The sequence below is a fragment of the Balearica regulorum genome, chromosome 6 (genome assembly GCF_011004875.1).
Source record: "Balearica regulorum gibbericeps isolate bBalReg1 chromosome 6, bBalReg1.pri, whole genome shotgun sequence".
Classification (NCBI taxonomy): Eukaryota; Metazoa; Chordata; class Aves; order Gruiformes; family Gruidae; genus Balearica; species Balearica regulorum.
The window spans coordinates 41,135,184-41,159,755 of record NC_046189.1 but is presented as its reverse complement, the minus strand read 5'-3'; the positions used below and the strand labels follow the sequence as shown (position 1 = coordinate 41,159,755).

At 39.3% G+C, this 24,572-nt stretch overlaps 3 protein-coding genes across 8 annotated transcripts in view; 2 read left to right on the top strand and 1 right to left on the bottom strand.

Annotated features, from left to right (window-relative positions):
- TNFAIP6 (TNF alpha induced protein 6) overlaps positions 1 to 12,779 on the bottom strand; it is a 29,680-nt gene extending 16,901 nt beyond the window's left edge. The window contains exons 1-2 of one of the 5 annotated variants that reach the window (XM_075757303.1): positions 12,651 to 12,761; positions 11,019 to 11,130 (exon numbers count right to left, since the gene is read on the bottom strand). Coding sequence is in view for 3 of the 5 variants with exons in the window: in XM_075757299.1 (XP_075613414.1) it covers positions 12,213 to 12,326 (114 nt within the window). In the remaining 2 variants the exon portion in view is untranslated. Of the gene's footprint in view, positions 1 to 11,018; positions 11,131 to 12,010; positions 12,111 to 12,212; positions 12,327 to 12,650 lie in introns of those variants that run through there. The other 4 variants (XM_075757300.1, XM_075757301.1, XM_075757302.1 and 1 more) reach the window with 4 other exon arrangements.
- The window catches only part of RBM43 (RNA binding motif protein 43), an 88,854-nt gene that overhangs the window by 58,633 nt on the left and 5,649 nt on the right, over positions 1 to 24,572 (top strand). The gene's annotated exons all lie outside the window — the stretch shown is intronic.
- Positions 12,365 to 24,382, top strand: NMI (N-myc and STAT interactor). 2 transcript variants are annotated; one of them, XM_075757297.1, is made up of 10 exons: positions 12,365 to 12,497; positions 13,868 to 13,918; positions 15,493 to 15,570; positions 15,872 to 16,030; positions 17,505 to 17,612; positions 19,238 to 19,400; positions 20,005 to 20,111; positions 20,227 to 20,422; positions 21,075 to 21,181; positions 22,151 to 24,382. In XM_075757297.1, the coding sequence occupies exons 2-10, from the start codon at positions 13,874 to 13,876 to the stop codon at positions 22,337 to 22,339; spliced, it is 1,152 nt and encodes a 383-aa protein (XP_075613412.1). In that variant the 5' UTR covers positions 12,365 to 12,497; positions 13,868 to 13,873; the 3' UTR covers positions 22,340 to 24,382. The 2 variants fall into 2 exon arrangements, with proteins under 2 accessions (XP_075613412.1, XP_075613411.1); XM_075757296.1 differs by lacking the exon at positions 12,365 to 12,497 and adding an exon at positions 12,593 to 12,701.

Sequence of the window (24,572 nt, the reverse complement as noted above, 5' to 3'; positions counted from 1 at the left end):
CTCTTGATCATTCTTGTTCCTCTCCCCCGTACTCTTTCCAGGTGGCCTGCATCCTTCTTGAAGTGTCATGCCAAGACTAAACATAGTACTCCAACAAAAGACTCTGCAGTGTCAGACAGCGCAGAATTGTGTCATATATTTTCCAGCTGACATTTCGGTTTATTCAAAATCTGAGTTTGACAGTTGCTATTACTGAGATTTCCTTTTAAAATAACAAATCAAGTTTTTAAAATACCTATTTTGTTTTAAATGCCATTGACAAGAAGATGTTTTAAGTATGAGATGCATCCAAAATAAAAGACACCAATGAGATTTGGTAGGCCTACCTGAATACATACTTTGCTTTTCTAGTCTCTCTTTCCTTGTATGCTTTCTGGTTTAGAGCTGAAAGTTTCTGTTTAAAGCTGAAAACTGTTACAGAAATGGTGTGTTGTGGAAAAGAGTTGATGAAACTGTTACATTTATGTTTTGAACTAGCGAGGAACTCACTTCCCAATGAATTTACAAACCAGTTTTTCTAAATTGTCACACATTTGTTGGACTTAAAGGAAAGACAGAAGGAATTTCTGATCAAATTTCCTAACTTTTTCTGTCCCCTGTATGCTTCAGTTGATGTAATTTTAGAAGAATTTTATAACGTGAGAACTTTTTTGGCTAATGATTTTACTATTTATTGTCAATGTTAAGTTAATCTTTCAGAGAGTATTTTGTCTTATAACTAAATATTTTAAAACTTACTCTCCTTTGTCTTATAGTCTAATTCTCATTGAAATCAATGCCCATTTTGATCAGCAACATCAATGAGATAAGAATTAACCATTCTGTGTAATGTGCTTTAGTTAAAGAAAAAACAAATAAAAAACTTCATGTGAAAGTAGAACAAACCAAAAACATTTGGGATTATTAAGAGCAGATGTTAGGAGAGTATAATGCATTCACTTATAAAAAATCTGAACATTTGCCAAGTTAAAATATTTGTCTGTTGAAGTCCTATAGTGACAGTAATTCTAAATAAAAGTTGAACCAATCAAAATTAAAAATATATACAGATATAAAATTTGCAAATGTCTCATGGATGTTCATCTATGTTTACATTTAAAACTACGTAGATATATAAAGACATCACCAAATGTTGTAAACACAGTTTTTAGAACACGATACTGAAGAATGGGTAATATGGTAGGGGGATGCCAAGACAAACAGGCTCCAAAGATTGCCAAGAAACTCCTAAAAGAAAAAATAACTTGCAACTCCAGCCATTGCAAAGCAAACGGTCACACTTTTGGGGGTGTGTGTGTGTATGTGAAAATATTCATATTCAATTTCAAAATTAATATATGCACAGTCAGATGTACAGAATTTAGTTCCTCAGGACCATACTTTAGACACTTGAGGTTTGTCCACTGAATATTTGATATCAAAAAGCCATTGTAGTAAAAAACATGACCCAGGCCTTGTTCTTCCAGCACCCTTAGAAGAATGCTTTTCTCCTCCTCTCGAATACAAGGAGTATTTCGTTTTCTATCCAAAGTGGAGCAGCTTTAAAGGGAAACGCTGAGAGAGTTACCCCAGAATAGCTATGGACTGCTGACTGGCACATGCCCTTTGTGGCTAAGCTACGTAGGTTCAAATATCCTCAAGCAGATGAAACCATTGAACCTATGTTTTGGAAGCTGTTATCCAGCGGTGCCAAACAGAAAAGCTTTCCTCTCTGCTGGGAAATTGAACTTGCTTCTAGTATTTACATTACAATAATTTTAAAAAAACATTGTATATTAACTATTTTTACATCGGCAAAAGTAAGATTAGAGTCAAATCACTGGTGACCATTCAGCCACATGGAAACAATTTTTGCAAGAAAGACTTTGTGTTCAAGCAGCTTGGGGAAATAGGCATTCCTGTAAGCTTATATGCTTTAAAAAATGGATAATTCTAAGAAATCCTCCCATGTGTGAAATAGTAGAGACAATTATTTATGCCTACAAAGGACAGTTAATAAGCTGCAGTGAATAATTACTTCTGCAGAAAGGAAAAAAAAAAAAAAGTTTTTCCTCTCTGATGGTTTATGTATCTACACTAATTATTTGACTACTCAGTTTTGTGGCACTGTGAGAATGATCCCTGTCCTGGCAACAGTTAAAATATACCAAGTGGACAGAATGAACTAATAACTAAATTAAAGAGGATGGTAAAAATTTGTATTACTCACATTACATTTTCAGGGAGATATTGCATAAGTTGTTGCAAAATTGACAGAATATTGCCTACAAAGTAAACACTTATCTTTACTATTTTAATTGTTTTTCTTTATAATTAACATAACTAAGCATTCATAAGGGCTTGTTTTAATCTCCTGTGTTTATGATTATTTTATTGGCATACAACGTAGCACAGCTATTCACACTAGCTAACTCCAAGCATCTAATGTAAGTGTGTGAATTAAAAGCCTTTGTATTAAGTAAGCCTCCAATGGGCATTCAGAGCACATACACGCTGAATATCTGACCACTATTTTTCACCTGTTTTACTTTAAATCCCATTCTTTTGCACATCTCATAACATCTTAGATTTTAAAAATTATTTTCAAACCCTAAGATGTACACAGGCAGGTAGTGAATTCTCACAAGCAGCAAAATAATTCTATGAGTTTGTGCACAAATACTTGCGAAAATCTTGCCAGGTACCTAAATACAGTGGAAAAATTGGCCTTATAAGCGGTCATCAAAATGTCTCCTGCTCTGCGTTCTTAATGCATTGTTTCTGATCGATATTCCTGGTAGATAGATTAAAAAAGGAATTTATTAGACCCAGGGTGGAACTGAAGTGTTAGCCCAGCATTGCATCACTCCTCCTTAAATTCAGCACTTTGGAAAACCTGGAGGCCACCGAACGCGTCATGCGTTTTATCCAGTGGCTACAGAAATACAGCTGTGTAAAAGGCATAAAGAGTCTGGGGCAGGTCCTAGAATCCAGGGCAAAGGGAAAATCCCTGAATCACTAGGTGCTACCCCTTCAGGCTCTTTCTCCCACTATTTCCTTCAGACTCCTTGAGTCTAATGCCTTCCTGCGGCCCCGGGTTCCAGCATTACCCCACCGCCAGCAGCTCTTTTTACAAAGAACAGGCTAAGGTCTGCTTTCCTCTTCAGAAGCACGGATACCCGTGCCCCATGTTCCACAGGGATGTCCTTTGGTAAACCAAGTGTTAGCTTACCATCCCAGGCACTGGCACAGGAGTGGTGGAATCTGTCCTTGGTCTCAGAGTCACCGCCTTAGCTCAAGAGCAATACCTCCAGTCCCATAAAAGCTAACCACACACATTAATCTGCTTTGCAATATTATGCTAAATTCCTTCCTGAAACGCAAAGAGATGAATATGGTGATAACATACTGAGTGGATTAGTCTCAGCAGCCATTGCTTAAGATGTGCCTTTATGTCTGCAACACTCATTTCCTACCCCACTGCACATTCATTTTCTTTCCTCCCTCCTGCTGTCTGCTTCATCTTCTGAGGAAATCACTGTTCTGCCTTTTCCTACTGCCACAGTGACTCAGTATTTTACCAGCTTTTTTGTGTTTTATTTTATTTTGTTTAGTATGACGTATTAGATCTCTGTCATCCATTTTCTAATCTTCTGGGAAGAGTTAGGCTATGGATTTGCTTATATGTGTGGGCATACTCCACATCCTGTGAGCTCAAGAGTAACAAGCTGGTGTCTCTGATCATTGCCACAGCGTTCAGTATGGTGCTAACGAATATTCTTGGCATTATGTCATAATCCTGGAAATGCCCAGTTGCACAAGTTGGCTGGAAATGGTTTTATAATGGTATGGATTACTCCTACTGCTTTTGAAACGACAACGCTTGGAGTCTGTCCTCTGGGTAGTCACTGTCAATCACCATCAGCTTCTTCATTAACGGAATGACCTGCTAGCAGTCTAGACTTATAAAAGAGGCAATCCCCAGCTTTTGCAGTCTGACGTACAATACTACTAAGTTATTTGCTGTAGATAACATCACACTTTCCTCTCCTAATCATTCTGTGGTTTACATATTTATTTATTTCCCGTAGCTGTGAGCTACTGTCTCCTTCCCAGATTATTTTGATGTACATGTGTTTTTATAAAGTCGGTATTCTTGCTTTACTTCTTTCTTTTAAGGTGTATTTTCTTTGTCATCTTTTTCATTATAAAAAAACCTGGACTATCCTATCCCATAGTAACATCTCTCCATTAAGTCATTTTTATATGATTATGGTCTCAACCTCCTCCTCTTTAAGTGTTTATGAAAGTGCCCTTATGCTTTGTTCGCATACTTGGCAGACTGTGACTTATCAAATTTTATTTTTACAGTATTTATTTGCCCTTGTTTTTCATGCTCTGACTGTGCTTATCTTACTCTGCCAGCTCCCAGTCTTGGGCCATCTAGCATGCCATTAGAATACTTCACTCCTAAATAACAATTCAAATAGGCAAGGCAAACCCTTTCAGGAGAGATTAATTCAATTGTACAAACAAGTCTGTGAACTATAGTTCTTTTAAATCAACATTATATACAATGTGTCAAAAATGAGTAAAAATAACGCAGCTAATTGCTGTTAAACTTTCTTAGTCATTCTGAAGCTTCAGCAGCATTATAACTGCTGCTGCATTTCCCTGTTATTTACAATACAATTGATTGATTGTTATTCATTTGATATTTATCTTGCTAAGAAAGAACCAACAGTCAATATTACTAAATAGCACTCCAGGCACTGCAGAAAAAATATCAAAATGGGAATAGAAATGGAAAATTAGAATTTCTTGCCACTTGCACATGAAAAGGTAAAAAGGGAGTTCTTCAATGAATAAATAAGTCAGAAAGATTCCTTTTCTCAGTGTAAGGAGTCTTTAAATAGTACTACAGAAAGTGCCTTACCGGCATATGAATTTCTGCATTTAACAATGGATATACATAAGTATATAATTTTAGAAAAACTTTGCACTATCATCACAAACCAGTGTAGCTGATTCAAGTGACAAATCTGTGATCTGTGTCTGGGCCAAAAGCGAGATGAATCTTCAGTCTAGAATCCACTATCTTTAAGTATACAAATTCAGCATGCAGGAAAAAAAAAAAAATAATCAAAGTCTGTCCTTGATAGCATGGCCACAATGGATTACCCTACTGAAAACTGTTTGCAGAACTGCTCCAGCTATCTTACAGGAATCCCAGCCCAGCTCTAGCAGAGTATTTTAAAAGCTATCAAGCTGGCAGTATAAGCAGAAGGACTGCTGGCTGTCATTTCAGAAACTGTATGCCGTGTCCTCTCTGAATATTAACAGCTGCATCAAGTAAAAAAATTAATATCCCAAATTTAGAGCACTGTAGTGAAGCTGTAGAGCCGAATGAATCATCTTTCCCCAAAAGCTAGGGTGATACAAATCTTACCGAAACTTTGCTGCATGTTGAACACCCTATGCTTTGATGCAAGACTGTTGCTGCCTGCATACTCATACTGGGAAAGGTAATTTCTGGGAAACCTTTGTGCAGAAGTCCAAGTAAAGAAATAAACCCCATGAATTTTCTATTTGCTGGCCAAACACAAAGAAGATAGAAAGGAATAAAGTTGTCATTTCAAAATAGAAAGTGATTTCTTAGTGAAACAGACTGGGCCAAGTTTTTTTTACTTTCTTTGATTTAAAGTACTTAATTTTCATTAGGTTTTAAAAAAATTTAGTTATGAAATACGGCATCCAGACAAGGTTAAACCACCACAGGCTGTTTTCCAAAATGTCTGAAATGAAAAATCAAATGTTTTCATTTTGAAAGAGTTAAAACAAATATTTGAGCTCCTTCAATACATTTTCTTTCTTGCCATGACTGTTTTTTACCCAAATTTATGAACAGTTTCTCCTCCCTAAAACTGTTAGTGAGTTTTCTGTGGTGAAATAATAAAAATACAAATTCATACACTGTATTCGAAGGCTGCCTTCTGCTGTGAATAACATCACACTGGACATTTTTAATGTTGATTTAATATGTAACCATGATGACTTGTCAGATCTAAAACAGAGTATCAGGGAATATGAGCCATTTATTTAAAAGCTGGACACAGCAAAATATCTTCAGTCAGAATCGGTGGCATAAAAAACAGTGTCTAAAAAAAAACCCTGCAAAAACTAAACAGAGCTCTTAGAGTTAGTAACACTTCATTTGGAAATGAGCTGGGCTAATAGCTGTTGCGTCTTTATCTTCAAAAGAGTGCTTTATGTGCACGAGCACAGGAAGAAATTGAAACAGAAGTTCATCCAAAACAATTAAACCCTGGGTTATTGGGGGGGAGGGGGGAGAAAAAGAAGAAAAGCCCCCTACCCATGAACATGAAATCTTATATATATGCCCTTGAGGGCTTGTCTGTGGAGATATCTCTGTGGAGAAGGAAGCGGGATTTCCACAGAAGAGTAAGAGATAGCCATTAGTCAATCCTTGGCTTCACATTGGGCCTTTCAATAAAAAAAGGGTAAAAGAAAATTAATTACATGCAAATGTCTGCAGGCAGTCTATCCAGCATTCTGCAACTTAGGCTCTGCCAAAAGACTTAAGGATGGGGGCAGAAGTTGGAAAGAGAAGCTGCATTCTCTAAAAATGTGAGCTTTTCATTTTTATGTACTTAATAATTTTCCCAGTTAGGTTAGGCTTGTTAAAGCTTACAGAAGATAAGACTTGGAATATCAGTACGTAATTTCTTAAATCCTAGCATTTGTCTGAATTGGACATTGAGATGAACTGACCGAACCAGTGGTGTTAATAAACTAAACCTAATACATTCAATTCTCATTAACAGCTTTTCAGGCAAAGTGACCTTCCTTCTGATCCTTCCTTCCATTTAGATTTCTGAGTTTTTCCAGTAATATGTCAAGGTGAAAGCTATATAATACTGGGATTACTTTACTTCACAGAGGTATCCTCTACGTAAGAATTACCATGTTTTAACTTACATGTATTTACTTTTTAATTTATCTCAGCTGTACCATGGCTTTCTATTCAAGACAGGGCCTTTTGTGCTTTACACTCAATAAGCACCTTACATGCTTTACACTTCTTTCATGAAGCATGGTATGTATTAAATAATTTTTGGAAATTAAAAAAAGGGGGAAACCTCGCAATCTCTTTCAAAAAAACATTTCCAGAGACTAAGGCACTTATTTAAACATTTCCCAAAAGATGATCTCGACAGAATATTTGTTCAGAAATACTGCTGACTACAAAGTTTGGCAAGAAACAGAAAAGATCTTTTTTTCATATGGACAATTATAGAATCTGTCATTCAGGCCAGAGACAGACCAAAGAAACATTTTGCCCTCCCTTACAGTCTATGTGATAGCCTGGGACACACTTGGAATTTTCAGAGGCTACGTTTTTTATTCCTATCGAATATAAACAAACAATTTCTATTCATTCATCAAATAAAATAAGAGCACAGACTAACAGTATTGACAGGCACATCTCCTCTACCCCCTCTCCTACTCTCCCCTCCCTCTCATTTAGGTCTTCTCAGTGTAAAATGACCTGCATGTATTCTGCCTATATAAACAAATAATCCTCACTGAAAGAGTAACAATATTATCTGAAAGCGGTGTTTCATTAACATGCAGTGATTTATAGCCAAAGAACTGGACTGTGATTCAAGCCTAACAACATGCGTCTTAGATGATTTCTTCTTCATTGTTTGCTTACTAGCGGGTCGTGCTGGGACTATTTACTAAATCACTGCATTGCCTCATAGTGCTGTGTTCTGGGACACACATCTTGGGGAAGCCGAAACATTTCCAAGTCTTGCTGGACACATTTCAGAATCCTTCCTGTAAAGAATGTAGATTGATATAGAGTACTTATTTCATAATTCTGCTTGTGTTGGAAATGGACTTGTACATTTATAAGAGGCCGGTATTTGAAATCTAAAGGTGCTGGATGTTTACTCTCAGGTGTATTTTTCTCTCTTGCCTTGCTGGAAAAAAGGACTAAGTTTTGTGATGCCTAAAACGCAGGCCCCTTGAAACAAAACCTGGAACCTCCTCCATGGCACTGAGGCACCCTGTACCACACCAGACAATGAGGCTGTATTTTGGCAAGTGCTTTAAGCCATGTTAACGCTGGCAGCACCACTGAAATAAGTTGTTATTCACTCCCGCTGAGCCCACTGACCCTGCTGCATGCCACCACCTCGGAACAGCATGCTGTTTTTTGAGCACTGGATGAACTGGATTAGAGAAATGAGCCAGCTAAACCCAACTTTGTTCAGGGTTAGCTTTTAAGCTGGTTCATTTCCCAGTCTAGATTGCCACGTGGCTGCACAAGCACTGAGGATACTGGAGAAATAGGGGAATGAGGGGTAGGTAGGACAGCTTCTTTGGCAACACCACCGTCCATGCGTTCTTGGTGTCTCTTTGACATCAAGGTTTGATGAACTACAGACTTTGGTATCTCAGCAGTGAGATCCAGAACTATCATCACGGCGATTTTCGATGCTGCTTTGAAGTCTGCGCACTGTGTAAGATATCACCTACAGTTACTAAGAATACAGTAAATGTAAGATTCAGATCTTCTCCTCTCCATGGCCTGGCATTGCACCAAGGATAGAAAGGAGAAATTTCTGTTTGCCTGGGGTGTGTAGGGTTTTTTTTTCTAATAACTGAGTAGAGATCACTAGGGATGGGAGGTGGTACAGCAATCATCTTTCCCTTTAGGCAGGCTAGCTGCTGGGCAAAGTGCAAAGGACTGGGACACCGGTGTTCACTGAAGAGCGGTCAAACTAATTTCGCCCAGTTTCTGGAACAGTGCTATGACCATGAGACACTGGTTGGTCTGGAACATGGAGTCTCTGTTCTCTCTTTTGGAATATGTGAAAACTTCTCAAAGAACACAGGAAAAAAAACACTCATAAACAGGAATCATAATTGTACCCTGCTTATTTATTAATGTATTTGTGTGATAATGTGTGGGCAGAATGTATAAGCAGGTCCTTAAAGAAGAAACTGAAATTTTATTTCATTTTTTCCAGGCACTAATAGTCTACAAAAGCATGCACCATTTTCCAGGCTCTGCAAATCTTGAAGATAAGCAGGGAAGGCATTACTATGCCTCCGTTGGCCAGGTTTTGAAAGAAAGCAAAAAATAAACTGGATAGTCGTGGAACACGATTCTGTTGGAGTCTGAAAATACCATATGTGCCATCAGAACACCTCAGTGGTTGAATCTGGCTTCTGAGCATTATCAAGGTAAAGCACCCAGAACTGACAACATTCAGAACAAGGCTCCTTTGCAGCCAGAGTACCTCAAGGATCAGACAGGCACTGAGCAGGGTTTTCATGATAACAGTTACGATCTAAGCACCTACATTCCATTTACTTCCCTCTTTGGATCTGTTCTAACTGTAAAAGAACCAAAATACACTCCCTCTGAAGGTAATGCCATGAGATTCTTAACAGTTACTGTCCAGAAGCTGAGGTATGGTCAAATTGTTTTGGTACCAATAAAAGGTAAGTTTACAGCTGTAAACCTTCTTCCAGCTTAATCAGAGTACTTCCTGCTGTAGATGAGTCCTAATCCTATGCTGTCAGGAGGGTCATAGTTTTCTTTTGAAGTTCCCAGTTTAGATTTCTAGGCTTATCAAGAGTTTTCAGACTCCTGAAGAACAAGTTTGGTATCAATGCAGACTGCTCAGAGAAAATCCTGAGAGTTTTAAAGCTTCTTTTACTCTATGCTATATTTTACTCCTTGATTTTCCCCTTAACTAGATTCTTCAGAGAAATCAATGCTTTTCCCTTTAGTCTGATTCATATGCAGTTAACACTTTAAATTCAGAACACATAGAAATCAATTAACATATCAGCTCCAAGTCAACTCCATTTCAGTTAAGGAACTTGGCCCAGTTCAGTATCTCCAAGAAATTTCCTTCACCAAACAAGCAGAAACACACTGTTCAGCAAAAATCCCAAAGCAGGCCATGTAAACAGATTGGCGTTGCTACATTCCCTGGAGTTTAGAGAAATATGGCTCTTTCAGATCAGCAGTGACTTCCCAACATGACCACGGTTACTGGAGAACAGCCTGCCACTCTGACATTTAAATCTGAAATCTGATGTACTTAGGTCATAACATAATCACCTCCTCCTCCCTGGCTATTCCAGCTAAACCTCTCCCTTTTACTCATCTCATTAGTAACCAACTTTGTGTTTATAAAGCAATAGTAAACATAGTTATCCATTGTCAAGGCAGAAAATAATAATAAAAAAAATCTCAAATACAAGGTCATAGTTTCATCCACTTATCTTAAAAAACAGATATTTCAAACTGCCATAATAATTACCCCATGGGTGAAACTCCCACTGAATTCAGTGGCACAAGGTGATTGCTATCCAAGCAAGGTGCAATCCAAGATTCCCTTTGTATAGCGAATGAAGCACAATTTCTGAAAACTTTGATCTGGCTGCTCTTGCACAGGCCTCCTCAAGTGCATGCGCAGAGCCCGACCAATTTCACTGCAGTGCTTCGCTGCTATACAGCTCCTCCTGCTTTTCTCTGAAAGTAGAAGTCCACATCTGCTTAGTGACAAAGTCAGTTTCTATTCTTTCTCCAACTATTTGGCATATTTTGAATTTTTGAGGATTAATTTCTTTAACAGTCAATGCTGACTGACTGCTAGCCATACAAAATACTTTGGCCAATGAGTACAAGTCTGTTTGCAGTTTTGAGGGTAACATTTAAAACATTAGTCAGCTTAGTTTTAAAGGAAACCTGCAAGCAATATGCTTTCTTCTTGGCCTAGGACACGGACACTGTCCAAATTTTGTTCACGACTGCAATGCACCTGAGTATCTAAACAGATAGTAAGTCTTGAATTCAATCAGCTGTGTCCGACTGCTTGGCTACAATCTTGCATGCATTGTCTGCTCCTGAATCCAAGAGCTATTAGTGAAAGATGCGTGTGGTACTTTTCTTTCGTCCACCCACGCTTAAGCACGCACACACAGTGTACCTGCCACCTGACAGCTCCCATCACGAGAAGCCCAGTCTGTCCTAGCAACGTACTCTGCACGACGAAGTGAGTCATGCCAGCTCTCTCAAGATCCATGAGCCTTTTTAGTTACCTACATGAAGAAAGATCATTCAGTAACCAAAGTCTTTTACCCTCCCTTTCAAGGAGGAGCCAGTGCTTTCTCTTCCTCAAACTGATCATCCTGGAAATCTAAGCTTTTCATTCCCCAAAGAAGCTCTTCCCAGAACTCTCTTTAGAAAATGAATGCCCACTGGCTAACACAACAAATATTTGCAACCATAAGTCACCTCACACCAGTCCACATTTCATGACTTGCATGCATGCTGAGCTCTCCTCCCCTTCTTTCCCTGTGCTGGCAGTAGCAGTTGTGGTCACAGATCTGGGAACTGATCTGGCCAAAGATGGGGCTTTTTTGTGAGGAGGGGGATAGGAGGTAGTTGTCAGATTGGTGCTCCAATCCAACTCACCAAGCACGTGCTGTGGCCAGCCAAAGGACTTGAAAAAACCTCAGAGACCTGAAATACTTACCCCGAGAATGACATTGGCATTGCCCATAGACTGCCCATCAATGACTTTGTTGCCCAATTCTAGATGATTCTGGCATGGATCATTTTAATTAATCTATATATTGAAGGGTTTATAAATCAACCATGTTCCTCCAGGACGGAGGATGAAGCCCTCTGCTTGATGACAGATGGCTGCCACCCCCTGCCCCAGGGCCCCACCCCATCCCCTGACCCGAGGTGGTGGGGAAGGACTGCGTGGCCACCGCCTGCCGCTTGGTTTTCCAGACTTTTTCCAGAATTTTTTTTTTTTTTTGAATGCGGCATCTCCATCAGCAAAGGGTCTTTCAGTCACTTAATGTTTTATGCTTTTTTCCACAGCCCAGCAAAGGAGGATGACCTTAAAATACAAACACATAATCCCAGAGAATGTGGTTTATAACAAGCAAATACATAAAACAAATTCACCAAAATTAGCTTGAGGACACCAAGTCTCAGTCACTTTACTTCACAGAAAAATCCAGAGGCCAAACCAGAAGCTTCCAGCCACGTTAAGCGATGGGTGAAAAGGAGGTGACATGGCGGGGAGGTGATGGCTGACCTTGAGGCCTTCGTGCCCTCCCTGAGGGTGCAGCACCGAGCGGCCTTTCCCAGCCCACCCGCTCCCTACCTTTTCTGGGATTTTCCCATTTTCTGAAGGTGCTGCCCAGGGGCTGTTTACCAGGGATGCCTCAGGGCGTGAGCTGACGGGCGGTGGGACGCGTAACCCCGCCGCCCGGCTCATACGCCTCCCCGGGGGTGAAGGGAGACCGGGGGGGGCGCCTTGCCGCCGCGGGGAGGTCCGGCCGCGCTGTCCTCCGCTGAGGAGGAGGCGGAAGACGGTGCCACCTTCCTCAACCTAATTTCGAGAAAGAGAAAGCGGCATCGCCCGCGGGGACCCGGGGCCGGGCACCCTGTAAGTGTGACAGGGCCGGGCGGTGGTGCCGGGGGAAGGCCCGCCAGCCCGTCCTCCGCCAGCGGCAAAGCGAAAGCGAAAGCGGGCGGCCTCGGTCGCGGCTGGGGGTTGTCTCGGCGGGGGCCGGAGGGGCTGTGGGGAGCCCGGCAGGACCTGTCACTGTGCGAGGAGCGTTCCTCCGCAGGAACCCGCGGCTGCTCTAAGGTATGTGAGCCCCGGCTCGCGTCCTCAGCCCGGGGGGGGGGTCGCCGGTGTCTGCCGGTGCTCGCCCTGGCGGGGCAGCGAGCGTCGGGCTCTTCCTGGCGCTCAGAGGGTGCTGCCTTCCCCGCGACCCCGGGCTGGGGCCGGCCTCCCCGCACGGGAGGGGCCGGCGGGGCCGCGCTCCCTGGCCTCGCCCGGGAAGGCGAGGGGCTAGCGCGGGTCGTCGGGCGGCTAGGAGCTTCGAGCGCGGCCGTGCGCCGGCTTCTCGGAGCCCCAGACCATGGCGGCTCAGAGGAGACAGGCCTCAGCTGCTGGGTGGGCTGTCCTGTCCAGAAGCCAAGTCACGATGTTTTTTAGTTCTGCTTTCACTTTCCTAAATCAGGAATTGGTACAGAAGTCGGTAAATTTTGGTTACTTAACGCTAAACCAGAAAGGGGTGCCTGGATCGTTAACCAAAGACGGGCCTCAGTTTCAAGCCTCCTTGTTGAATGCAGCAGGTATGGTGGTGTTGGGTTAAAACCGAGCTCAGAATTTCCAGGTGAGAGCCTCAGAAACATCCACCCGGGTCAGGACGCTGGACTGCCTGCAACCCGGGTCTTGACACCGTTAAGATGACACAGCTGAGAGTGTCTCGCCCGTGGTGCAAAACCCTTGCGCTGTCCCAGCGTCCACAGGCGAGATTTGCTTGGGAACCTGTATGTGGAGCAGTGGCCCATGGACTTGTCTAAATTCCTTTTAATCTGTCTGCACTAAATGTTGTGGCAACAGATTCCAGATTGTACATTATCTGCTGTCTAAAGGAAGTGGTTTTGTTTGTGTTAAGCAGGTTTAAGGGTTATATCTCTTAAGCATAGAGCATACAGGATGTTAAGCACGTGTGTAACGGTACAAAAATAATGTAAAGGTAAGTACCCAAGTTGCAGGACTGAAAAATTAAGTTGTACAATGTAGAATTCTTCACATATGTCTCTGGCTTTCATGCTTAGTAAGGAAGGAGACTTCAGTTACCCAATATATACCACTTTTGCTTATAAAAAGATACAACATTTACATTTAAAAATTCTTTTAGCCCAACACAGCTTCTGCGATTCCATTCTGATATTCTATTCTGCTGCAAAGAAAAACCTAATACAAACAATGTTGTAATTTTTTTTTTCCTGTTCCCTCAGATTTCAATGGATTCAAGAAGTCTCCCGCTATCTTTAAAAGATAATGGCTTTGTAAGTATTTCCTGATGTGCTGCCTGGAAAAATCTGGTTTTTAACAATAGTATCTCTGGATGAAGGTTTGTGCTTGGACTGCTAGGACAGTGCTTCTGAAACTTCTTGTCTCACCTTCTTCCAGCCTTTAATACTTTGGACGTTCCTCATTCCTGCCTTCTGTTTCCACAGGGCGAGTCCCATTCCAAAGTGTCCGCATTACAGATTCTGTTAGAATCTTCCTGTCCTACCTTGCTTGCACATCTGTCTCTGAGGAGGTTTCTTAGGGGAATTTCCTTTCTCTTGGCGCTTCCCTTGATTCAGTTCTCGCAGTGTGGCAGGTAGTTTGGATGGGACTTTCCCTGGGATTTCTTGTCTTTTCCTTGTTATTTTTTTCTTCCTTTCAGGTTGAAAACTCTTGTCTTAGATCATTTTTCAGTAAAAACCAGGCATCCTTTCTTATCAGCTTCCAGCTGTGGCACATGCATCCTTCTGCTTTCCTGCACTCAATCTCTTGAGCAAAGGAATTTTTTTCCACTTTTAAGTTATACTCAGATGGGGATTTCCCTGTTGCTTAATAGGCATTTGAAACTGGACCAAGTGGTGGAAAAAATTATTTTCTATTTTATTGTTTTTAGGAAATACCTAGCATTACCATGAGAATTGACAAGATTATCTAATTTAGACCTTTCCATGCCTAAATTTCATGGTTCGCATTCAAGTTTTATGTAATCTTAAGTAAAAGGGAGGGATTGTTTCAGCAGGTCTCTTTGGATTTTTTTTTTCTTTTCTGCAGAATATTGCAGCCATAGAAACAAAACAGAACAGAGATTTTCTGTCTTCTTGGTCTTTTTCCAGTTGTAGTTTACCCCGTGCTTGTGAACTTCTGCCCTGAAGTACTTAAATTCAATGGCGCTCTTCTCACCTTCCTCCTGCTTGATGTTACTTTTATTGTCTAATCTCCCTAAGCTTGGAAGCATCCCATTTTAAATTTTTTTTTCTCATTAAGCCTGTATATTGTCTGTACATTCTCTTAGAGGAAGTGCTGAGAGAGCATATAGATAAACATTTGTGGTTTGAGGGGCTAAGTTCCCTGTGGAAGAACATAGAACTTGCTTTTATTATTTATCAAAATATTAGCCTGTGAATATTTTCAGTTCGATAGTTAGCAAATAATGATTACTGACCAGTATCCAATTTCTTAGATTTTTGTCCTGTCCAGCCATTAAAGTAGTTCAATTATTTAGCCTAAGTGTCTAAATGCATTTAAAAAAAAATTACCTGGCATATGCTGTCCTCTGGCATGCAGATTCTAGGAAGATTTAATTACGAAATATAATCAGTCTCTCAAAATGTTTGACTCGCCACACATCTTGCCTGCATAATTGGAGAAAAACAGCAAATGGGCGCACAGGCAAAATACATTGGACTTTCATCAATGGGCATACATTGAAAGCTACCAAAGCAAAATTCTTCATCCAGCTGCTGAAGGTTTATTTATTTTTATTTTGAAGACTCATTTGAATTGTTTGGTGTATCTCAGTTACTGCCTAATGGAGGGGAAAACCTGTATGTGCCTTTTCTTTTCTCTCTAGAATTTAATAACCCATGACTCTCGTGACGCAGCAAAATATGAGATGGAAAGACTTAAAGAAGAACTGAAGAAATGGAAGGCAAGTTCTACAAAGCACATAGAATCGTGGAAATTAGCTGAAAGATACTTGGAAGATCTTTAGTCAATCCTTCTATAACCAAATCAACTGTCCTCCAGTTCTAACATGTTTGTCTAACTTGCTTTCTATTCTTCAATGGTCCATGCTTGTGTTGATCTCAGTGGTAACTACACTTGTAAGTCTAAGAGAAATATTTATCCAAAGTGTTAAAAATAAATGAATATAAAGGGCTTACTTAAGGTTTTGTTTGTTCCTGTGAAAGAAAAAAAAATTAAAAATATTTTTCTTTTTTACTATCCAGGAAAGAGTTGAAAAAGCTGAAAAAGCAAAAGCTGACCTTCTTCTCTGTAAATCTAGTGCTGATGAAGAGTATGTTAAAGCAGAGGAGGAGCTGGTGAAGCTGAAGGACTTTCAAGAGAAACAGTATAAGAACCTGATTAAGTTTAGGGACACCCATGAGGTACGGAGAAGACTTACTCATAGCTGTTAGTATTTGGGGAATTGTGAAGGAGGCATTGATTAGAGAAGAGTAATATTTCCTTTTCAGTTTAAATGGCTTTACCAGTTTGCCGACTGTATGACTAGAATGTTCTACACATAGTTTTTCGGTGGCAGATTAAGAATCAGTGCAATAAAATAAGTCTTGTGGTAATGTTGGAAGAGTGAAGGCAAAACTGCTACCTATTTTGTATAGAAGATGAAGGCTGACAAAACCAGTCTCTCTCTTCCAAGATTCTCCATTAACAGATGAGTTTCAGGTTTGTGTGATGCAGATAAAATTGAATTAGTTGATTCCACTGCTTTGTCAACTCCCAGCCTGTCTTATAAGACATTACAGCACCCATGGGATTAGTATTTCTTAAGTGACAGTGAGCTGGGCAAGAGGCAGAACCTGTTTGAAGAGGGCTCTTCTTTTTAGAACTAATTGGCTCTAGAACTAACTTCATTACCTCAGTGTGCCACGTGCAGTCGTTGATACAGTAATAGGATAAGTTTCAGTGAAGTTTAATTTGGCCTGTAAATCACTGATGAGAAATTACAGCTTCCATATTACAAGCTATTAAAATACAATGAATAGGTTAAGTATATTCAGGCTGGCGTGAGATTTTCTGAAAGTTGGGTTTGGTTCTCCAATCATAAATGTTTGGATTTTATAGCCAGAAGAGGTCATTATCATCATCTGGCTTTTGTTTTACATTATCTTCAGCTGATGGGAACTGGTCAAAATGTCTTGAGTGGTTAATGAGGAGCCATTATTCTCATATTCTCAAAAAGCTGTTATTCTCATTATTCTCATAAAGGAGCCATCTTCTAATTATGGATGACTGGAGCTGACTACATTTGCTGTGTTTCCTTCTCACTCTGTTCTGTTGCCTGTCCAGGAAATACTGGATTTAGTTACACGGGCTTTATGCCCACGTAGGATTCATTGGTGTGGAGGAAGAATGTAGCGGATGGGAGGTAGAAGAGGTGTTCCCTCTTCCTTGCTGAAGAAGTACAAAGAGGGGAGAGTAACAGTGTGTGAGAAACTGTCCTCCTCTGGTAAACTTTTCAGAAAAGGGAATAACAGTTGCTAAGATCACACGTGGTACAAAAAATAAAATGTTTGTGTGTTGACATAGGCTCTGACATTGCATGTATAAGGAACTGACATAACTATGGAAAGCGCTGTGCAATTTGTGGTACACTGTATGTGCTTGGAAACACTAATGCCTCATTTCAAAAACCCTCTTACTGTAATTTACTTTGAAACTGCTCCTTGATGAGTGAATTTACCTTGTGAATAGTTAAAGCATTACAAAAAATGTATCGTGCATGGCTGCCATGTAGAATAATTAAAAGTCGAAACAGGTTCTAAAGTCTACAGATTTCGCTGAAATATATTTTTGTCTTCTATGTGTTTAATTTTGCATTTAATAATTTTTGGGCTGTAGAGAGAATTCTACATACTAAACCAAGAAAATGCTGACCTGAAGAGAGAGATTGAAAAGATCAAAGAAGAGCTTGCAGAAGGTAGTTCAGTGCTTTTGCAGGATGGTCAGGTAAATTTGAAATACTTTGCAATTTGTCCTTTGGAAGGGCACATTTTTATTTTGTCAATTCTAGACCACTGGGGCCAGTTCAGCATTTGAACCTCTATTGATTTCAATATAAAATATAGCTTGACATTTTATTTTCTTATTTTGTCTGGCAAGATAGTGTGAGGAAGGCTAAGGATATGGAAACAAATAAAAGTATGTGAGATACTGAAAACATGAGAGGAATGAAGAAAAGCAGAAAATTATCAAATGGAAGACACTGGAATAAAAATACACATAGCATTAGTAATTTTCAAGTACTCTAATTTTCTATTTCTTGGGCAAGAGGATGGAAGAAAGGAAGTATGTCCGTTATATGGCAAATGTAGCATTTATTTTTGCCTATATTGAGCTTGACTTGATTATAGTCTCTCTCATGTTACTCCAAATCAGAAATAACTCAATTTGCAGCCAGATAAATATTAATGATGCTAAATACATATAAACTCAGGATCTAAAGTGTCTTTTGGTGAAACTGCTGCAGATTCTGAGGTGCTCAGAAATTGGAATTTCCCTTGTGGAAATTTCAGCTTTTAAAAAACTGTTTTCATTCTGAACTGGGACAAAACCAAGTATCTTGGGGAACTTACAGTAAAATGAAAATTGTGATCATTTTTTGTTTATACAGAGATTGAAACTTTATCCGAGCATTGCCTTGTTTAATGTTAACAATATTACAATATTAGCTTTAGCTTTCTAAATTGCGTTTCTAATTTTAGGAGGTATCAATTAAGTGCAGCCTCCCATGCAGTCATTGGAGAAGGCAAGGCGCCTCACAGAGGAGATTCAGTGTGAACAAGGGCATACGCCCCGTGTCCGAATTATCTTTAGGAAGAGTGTGTCTCTTTCCGTTGGCAGTAGAGGGACAGGAGAGAAAGCAGGCTCGTAGATAAGGTGCTAGTTTTGAAGATAAGTGGCAGGAATGCTTTAATTGCTCTGGTTATTTTATCTTGACACAAACAGTAGTTTTCTTCTACACGGGGTTTTCTTTGGAAATAGTTACAGAAGGGGGGAGAAAGAGTTATCTGAAACTCCCTCAAGTCTATCATAGCAGCCTTTCCTAACCAACATTTTCATGAACAGTTAGTTATAAAATACTTGGATATTCATATCCATTTTACTAAGATGGCAACACACAAAGCTGTTTATTAGCAGACTTCCCATTGCCGTAGAGCAGCGATGCAGTGAGGCAAAAATAAATGGCAACGCAAATGACACTGATACTTGCATTTTGCAAATTTTAGATACCAAAAGTATTTTACTTCTGCAGGTGGAAATCCTCGTGGACTTCAGTTGAATTTTTACTGTATAAGGTCAAGCTTAAGTTCAAAGTTAATCAAAGGGAAAAACAGGGAAAAAAACCCAAAACACCTCATTGACAAAAATCCCAGGAATAGACAAGTACAACTAGTCAGTTTAGCTAGAAGCATTATACCTGTTTTATCAGCCATGACTTCAATCTGCTTGACTGTTAGACTTTAAAACCCCCAAATATATGTAGCACTTCAAGGAAAGACTGCTGTTCATTTTTCTGTTCTGTAATAAATTACGGGAATATTTTTTTTCCTATCTTGATTCTAAAATATTAGATTAAAAAAAAGGTAGCAGAAGTGAAAATGAAGTTCACTCACATGGAAGACCCGGAGGATGATTATCCAGATGTGAATACTCACTGTATTTTGAGTGCAGCTACAAAAATCCCATTCAGACTGAATCAAAACCAGGCACTGCTTACTTTTGAAGATGAAGAAGGTATGATGCATATTTTAAATATAAAATTAATATCTCTGATGTATTTTATTGCCAAAGGGAAAAGATTTACATAAATATTTTAGGGAAACAAAATCAACAGCCAAAGAAAGAGTACACAGAGAACCTTTCACTATTATGATACCAATCGGGAGAAAACAATTCTTGCAAGCATGTTGCATGGTTTTGTTGGATTACCAGATTACTGCTCTCAGCTAACACAAACAATACTTGGTGTTTGAAATTGGGAATGTTTCTACCTTGCAGAGTATTGTCAAGGATTATTCAAAATGTTTTGACAGCAGAATCTGATTATTTTCCTCACTCTGACAACAGTTCTGTTGGTTAAGGGTACGCATAAAGATTTGGCAGCATAAAGATTCTATGCTACTCTAAATATAGTATAATATTTTACCTGTTGCCTATAACGAGTGAGATTTTATGGACGTAGATGTGCCTTAAGACATGGATAGTGGGATCTGGTTGCCTAACTGTTAGTTATTTCTCCTTTCTTGATGTAAAAGGAGATCTTGCTTAAGGGAATAGTTTTGGTTTTATAATGATTAAACAAGGCTTTTCATATCTGAAAACCTGTGATTTTCCTTAGTTGCCCAGAGGCTGGTAAAAATGGGTAAGCATTCTGTGAACCTGGACAACAAAATAGCAGATGTGAGAGTGAAGCCTTTTGCGCTTGAAATGGGAATCAAATTTGAGGTAATCAACTGAAATATGAAACTATGAACCATATGAACTTACAGTACTTAAAAAGCTTTAGGTTCAGTTTTTTGGGTGTTTTCAGTCACAAAGTGCACAAAAAAATTATTTTTAGCTCCGTGTCACTATTTCTGGAAAGAAGATCAACGTTTCAGACATACCTGAGCTATCCATTCCTGAAGACTGGATGAGAGACAAATTAGAGCTGAATTTCTACAAATCTGAACAGCAAGGAGGAGGAGGAGAAGTAGAAAATGTGAACTATGACAAGCAGTCTAGAACAGCTGTTATTACGTTCCTCAGGCCTGGAGGTATAGTATGTAATATTTTGTTAGCTAGATGTGCAGGCCATATTGTCCATTCCGCGTTACATTCCATTCCATATTGCATTCTGTGTTAACTTAACCACCGAATGCAGCAAATTCTTCCCATGGAGAGTTAAGTAGATCAGGAAAAGATGTGGGTTCACCCACACATCTGTAAATAAAGCCGTATTTCATCATATTCCTTTATGATCAAACATGACCTGATACACAGTTCGTGAGCTTTCTTTCTTTCTTAACTTTGTCAAAAACCTATTTTTCTTTGCATTGCTAGACACATTACAAAAAGAAAATTAGGAAAATGTGTTTGATTTTAGCTCTTGTTTCATGACAATGAAGTTAGACAGGCATTCAGATTGCCCAACTGTATGAAATTCTATGAAGATCAGTGGAGCCACATCCATTTAGAGCAGCTGCTTTAGATTTATTTCAGAAGCTTTTGTGGGTATTTGACGATTTTGCTTTTTTGGAAATGCCAAATAAACTTTTTACAAGATGGATACGAAAAATCTACAAGTGTGCTATCATATATTAGAGTCTAAATCCATTCAAGAAAGATTAGTCTGTTCTTTGATATGCTTACAAAATGTATTTTAGATTATATTACTCTTACTCCTCTTTTTCTCATTCTCTATTACAGCAGCTAATGGCTTTGTGAGATGTGCTCAATATCCTTTTGTTGTGAATGGAAGGTCCTATAGAGTTTCTGTGTCCCCGCACACTGATGTACACTTGGAAAAGTTTCAGGTAAAGGAATCTAGTCCAGGCTAAGCCATAAATAGAACAAATATGTGGGAAATACGAGATATGGGCAGAATTTTCAGTTCTGAGGAGTGCAGAAGCTTTTGTGTCATGCACTTTGTGAAACTTAATAGCAAATTTGAGTCTGCAATATGCTGCCTTGCTGATGATCTTATGTTTTGCAGTGGGAAAGCTATAATTTATTTTAAAAGGGTATGTGTGCCTTTCCTTCATCAAATTATATCATTACTTACCATAATGTCTGTGCTAGACAGGAGGCAAATACTGAATTGTTTGTGAAGTAGGTTAATAGTAGCCACAACAACGTTTTTCTGAGTCACAAAGCACTGTGATATTCATCCCTAATGAGAGGCCTTGTTGATAGTCTCAGCAGAGACCTTTGTTGTTCTATGAAATATTTGGTCATTCAATTTTTTCGTTCATTCATTCAACCCAAATAATGACTTCTTTTCCTGTAACACTAGTCTGCTTGCTCATCATATTCTCACTGAAACTGTCTGTAACTTTGTGTGAACAGATTGTAATCAAGTCAGTATTGTGTATATAATCAGGCCTTTATAATTAAAGCATTGACTAGAGTGTGCATTTATGAGATACAGCAGCATTCGTTGTAGGTGTGTATCATGTGTTGGCATGGATTTTTATGGAGTGATGCTGTCTAGAGCCATTGGAGATCCCCAAATCCAGTGTGCCTGTGCACTAAGGAGTGTGGGACGCACGAGTTGAGGAGGCTGGGTGCGTTGCCTGTTGAACTCAGTAGTGTAGGATAGAGTTTGGAACTCCTGCTGTTTCCAGTGTCAGAAATATACCACACTGTCCAAAGTCTTAAAACGTAATCAAAGATCCTAGCCCTGTCTGATGGAGGATATGTTTATTTCCAGTATCTGTCAGCTCCTTTAGGTGTACATGCAATAGCTGATGTCTAACACAAGTTTGTTTCTCTTTCCTCCGTAGCTCTATTGTGGGATTTCTAAGAAGACCATTCTGTTGAAAGGAATTCAAGAGACGGATGAAGATGAGGAAAGTGTACAGGACATGATTGAAATTCATTTTCAAAAGCCTAGTAATAGTGGCGGGGAAATAGAGAAAATCAAATATGTATCAAAAGGAGTAACATGGGTTTGTTTTGAGGAGGACATTTAGAATGCCATATAGGAAATTGTAGATTGAACTCATGAAGTTCTGAGTTTCTGTTTCATCAGAGGAAGTTATGCAGACATTGTGCTTTAATGTTCTGAAATCTATACTTGAAAAAAGAGGAACTACCTGTCTTTCTGATTTCTGTAACAACACAGACTTTGCATAGAAACTCAGTAAAACTCGCTGCTTGGCATTCCAGAGGTTCCTGATCAAAGTCACAGAAAAAGCCTTTACCAGCACTTGAAACTTAATCTCAGATTGCTCTCTGCAAATTTGCAGATTTTGTATCTTGCCAATTTTAGATAGGTCACATACTCCAAACTGGGATCAATCTATCCCTTCTTACATTTTTGTTACAAAAGCCATATGTAATCCCAATCAAAAGTGTCTTCACAGACCTGCTTTTGTAAAGTGCCGTAGCTTCAGAAGGTAGCTCTGACAGAACTCCAGGCCTGCTGAGGTTGCTGAGTGCCACCGTAATGCAAATACCTAAAAGCAATTATCCTGTACTTTCATAAAATCCGTATCATCAAATCAGTGATAACATTAAAATAGGAAAAGGGAGAGTGCAAAACACCGCAGATTTACTCAAGAAATTGCACATTGTAAGAAATGCCATAGCACTAATACTGCTTTTAGCTGTCCAAAGACTGTTACTTCTAGGATCTGCTGCAAATTCTACTGAGCTTCTGATCAGTTAATAGCCTGGTTTATTGTTTGGCTTTAATATTTGCTTCTACAATTACCTTTTTTCCTCATTTTTGTTCATGATTTTGCTTACTTTAAAATATTATAGATGACTAGATCTTTGAGGTCCCTTCCAACCCAAACCATTCAATGATTCTATGATTACAGGTAAGAATTGAGATGATTCTTTATGTAGAACAGATTGCTTTGTAACAATGCTGGGGAAACAGTCCCGACAGTACACGCTGTGTCTGAGGTATCTGTGTTGTGTGTGAGTGGCCAGGCTGCTGGTTCTGGGAGGGTGTGCAAAGGGGGGTCACTTGGAAAAAGGTAACTAAGAGCTTAGGGCAAATTAATTTTTCAGCGTGTAAAGTCCCCCTTTTGTATCCAGTTCATCCTTCCAGTTCTCATTCTAAAAGATCTTTGAAATAAAATGGAAGTGCAAAGTCAGAGAAGAATTTATTTTCCAAGGAGGAATGTTTTTCCTTTTCTGCTGTGGTCCTTTTTATTTGCTGCCCTTGGGGGCTGAAATGGTTTGGCAACAATAATCTGAACTTCAAAGTCGCTTGGGTCTAACATTGAAAATAACTTGTTTTCATGGTATTTGACATCTTAGTATGCAGAAAAAGGACAATGCACCAAACTAGTGCAAGAGGAGCACTAGAGATACATCTCAGGTATTATTATTCTAGAGAAACTGTTAATAGGCAGTTGAATATATGGTTGAATATGGGAAACTAAAAGGCTGTCAGCACCACAGTTGATTTTGAATTTACTGTTGAGTGAGATACATGTGATTGTAGCACCTCTTACTGTTTAGTGCATGCAAAGGCATGGATCGATTACTTGACTATTATGAAATACTAAGAAAAAAAAAAGTCGTATTGGAGTATTTATGGAGATTGTGTACTTATGCATGTACAAAATGTCTTGAAATGTTGCTAAGATCAGATACCTTAAAAAGAAAGAGAGGAAAAACCTGATGAAGGTAAAAAAAAAGTCATGAATTTTAACTGTACCTTGCTGATAAATGTTGTCAAGTAAATCTTTAAAAAAAGGAAAAAAAATAAAATTCTCATAAGGTACCAGAGTGTGGGGGAGTAGTGAGAAGCTACAGGTTTTAAGTACATAAAATCAAGATGATATTTTAAGTAACATTTTAAGACAATCAGTATTTGTAAATGTCTCGGTTTTCTCTCTGATTAATTGATTATATTGTTTAAATTTTAAAGCAATAGTGGTGCCACATAAAGGCTGGAAAAACAGTTTTAATGATGAAAAACAAGAATAAGGAATTTATGTGATGTTTCTATAAATGGCAATACACTTTTTTCTATGTACTGAAGTTATCTTTGGAAGCTGGAAGAAGAGCAGTGACTTTTTTAGACCTGTAACTACATAGGAGTACTTTACATTTCCATAGATGCAGCTTCCAAACCTGAATGTCGAGTCAGTCGGACAGCCCTGGGGTGGGACAAGCCATGGCCCGGGACAAGTCAGTCAGGCCCGATGTGGGAACAGTCAAGTCAGCCAGCCATGACCCGGGACA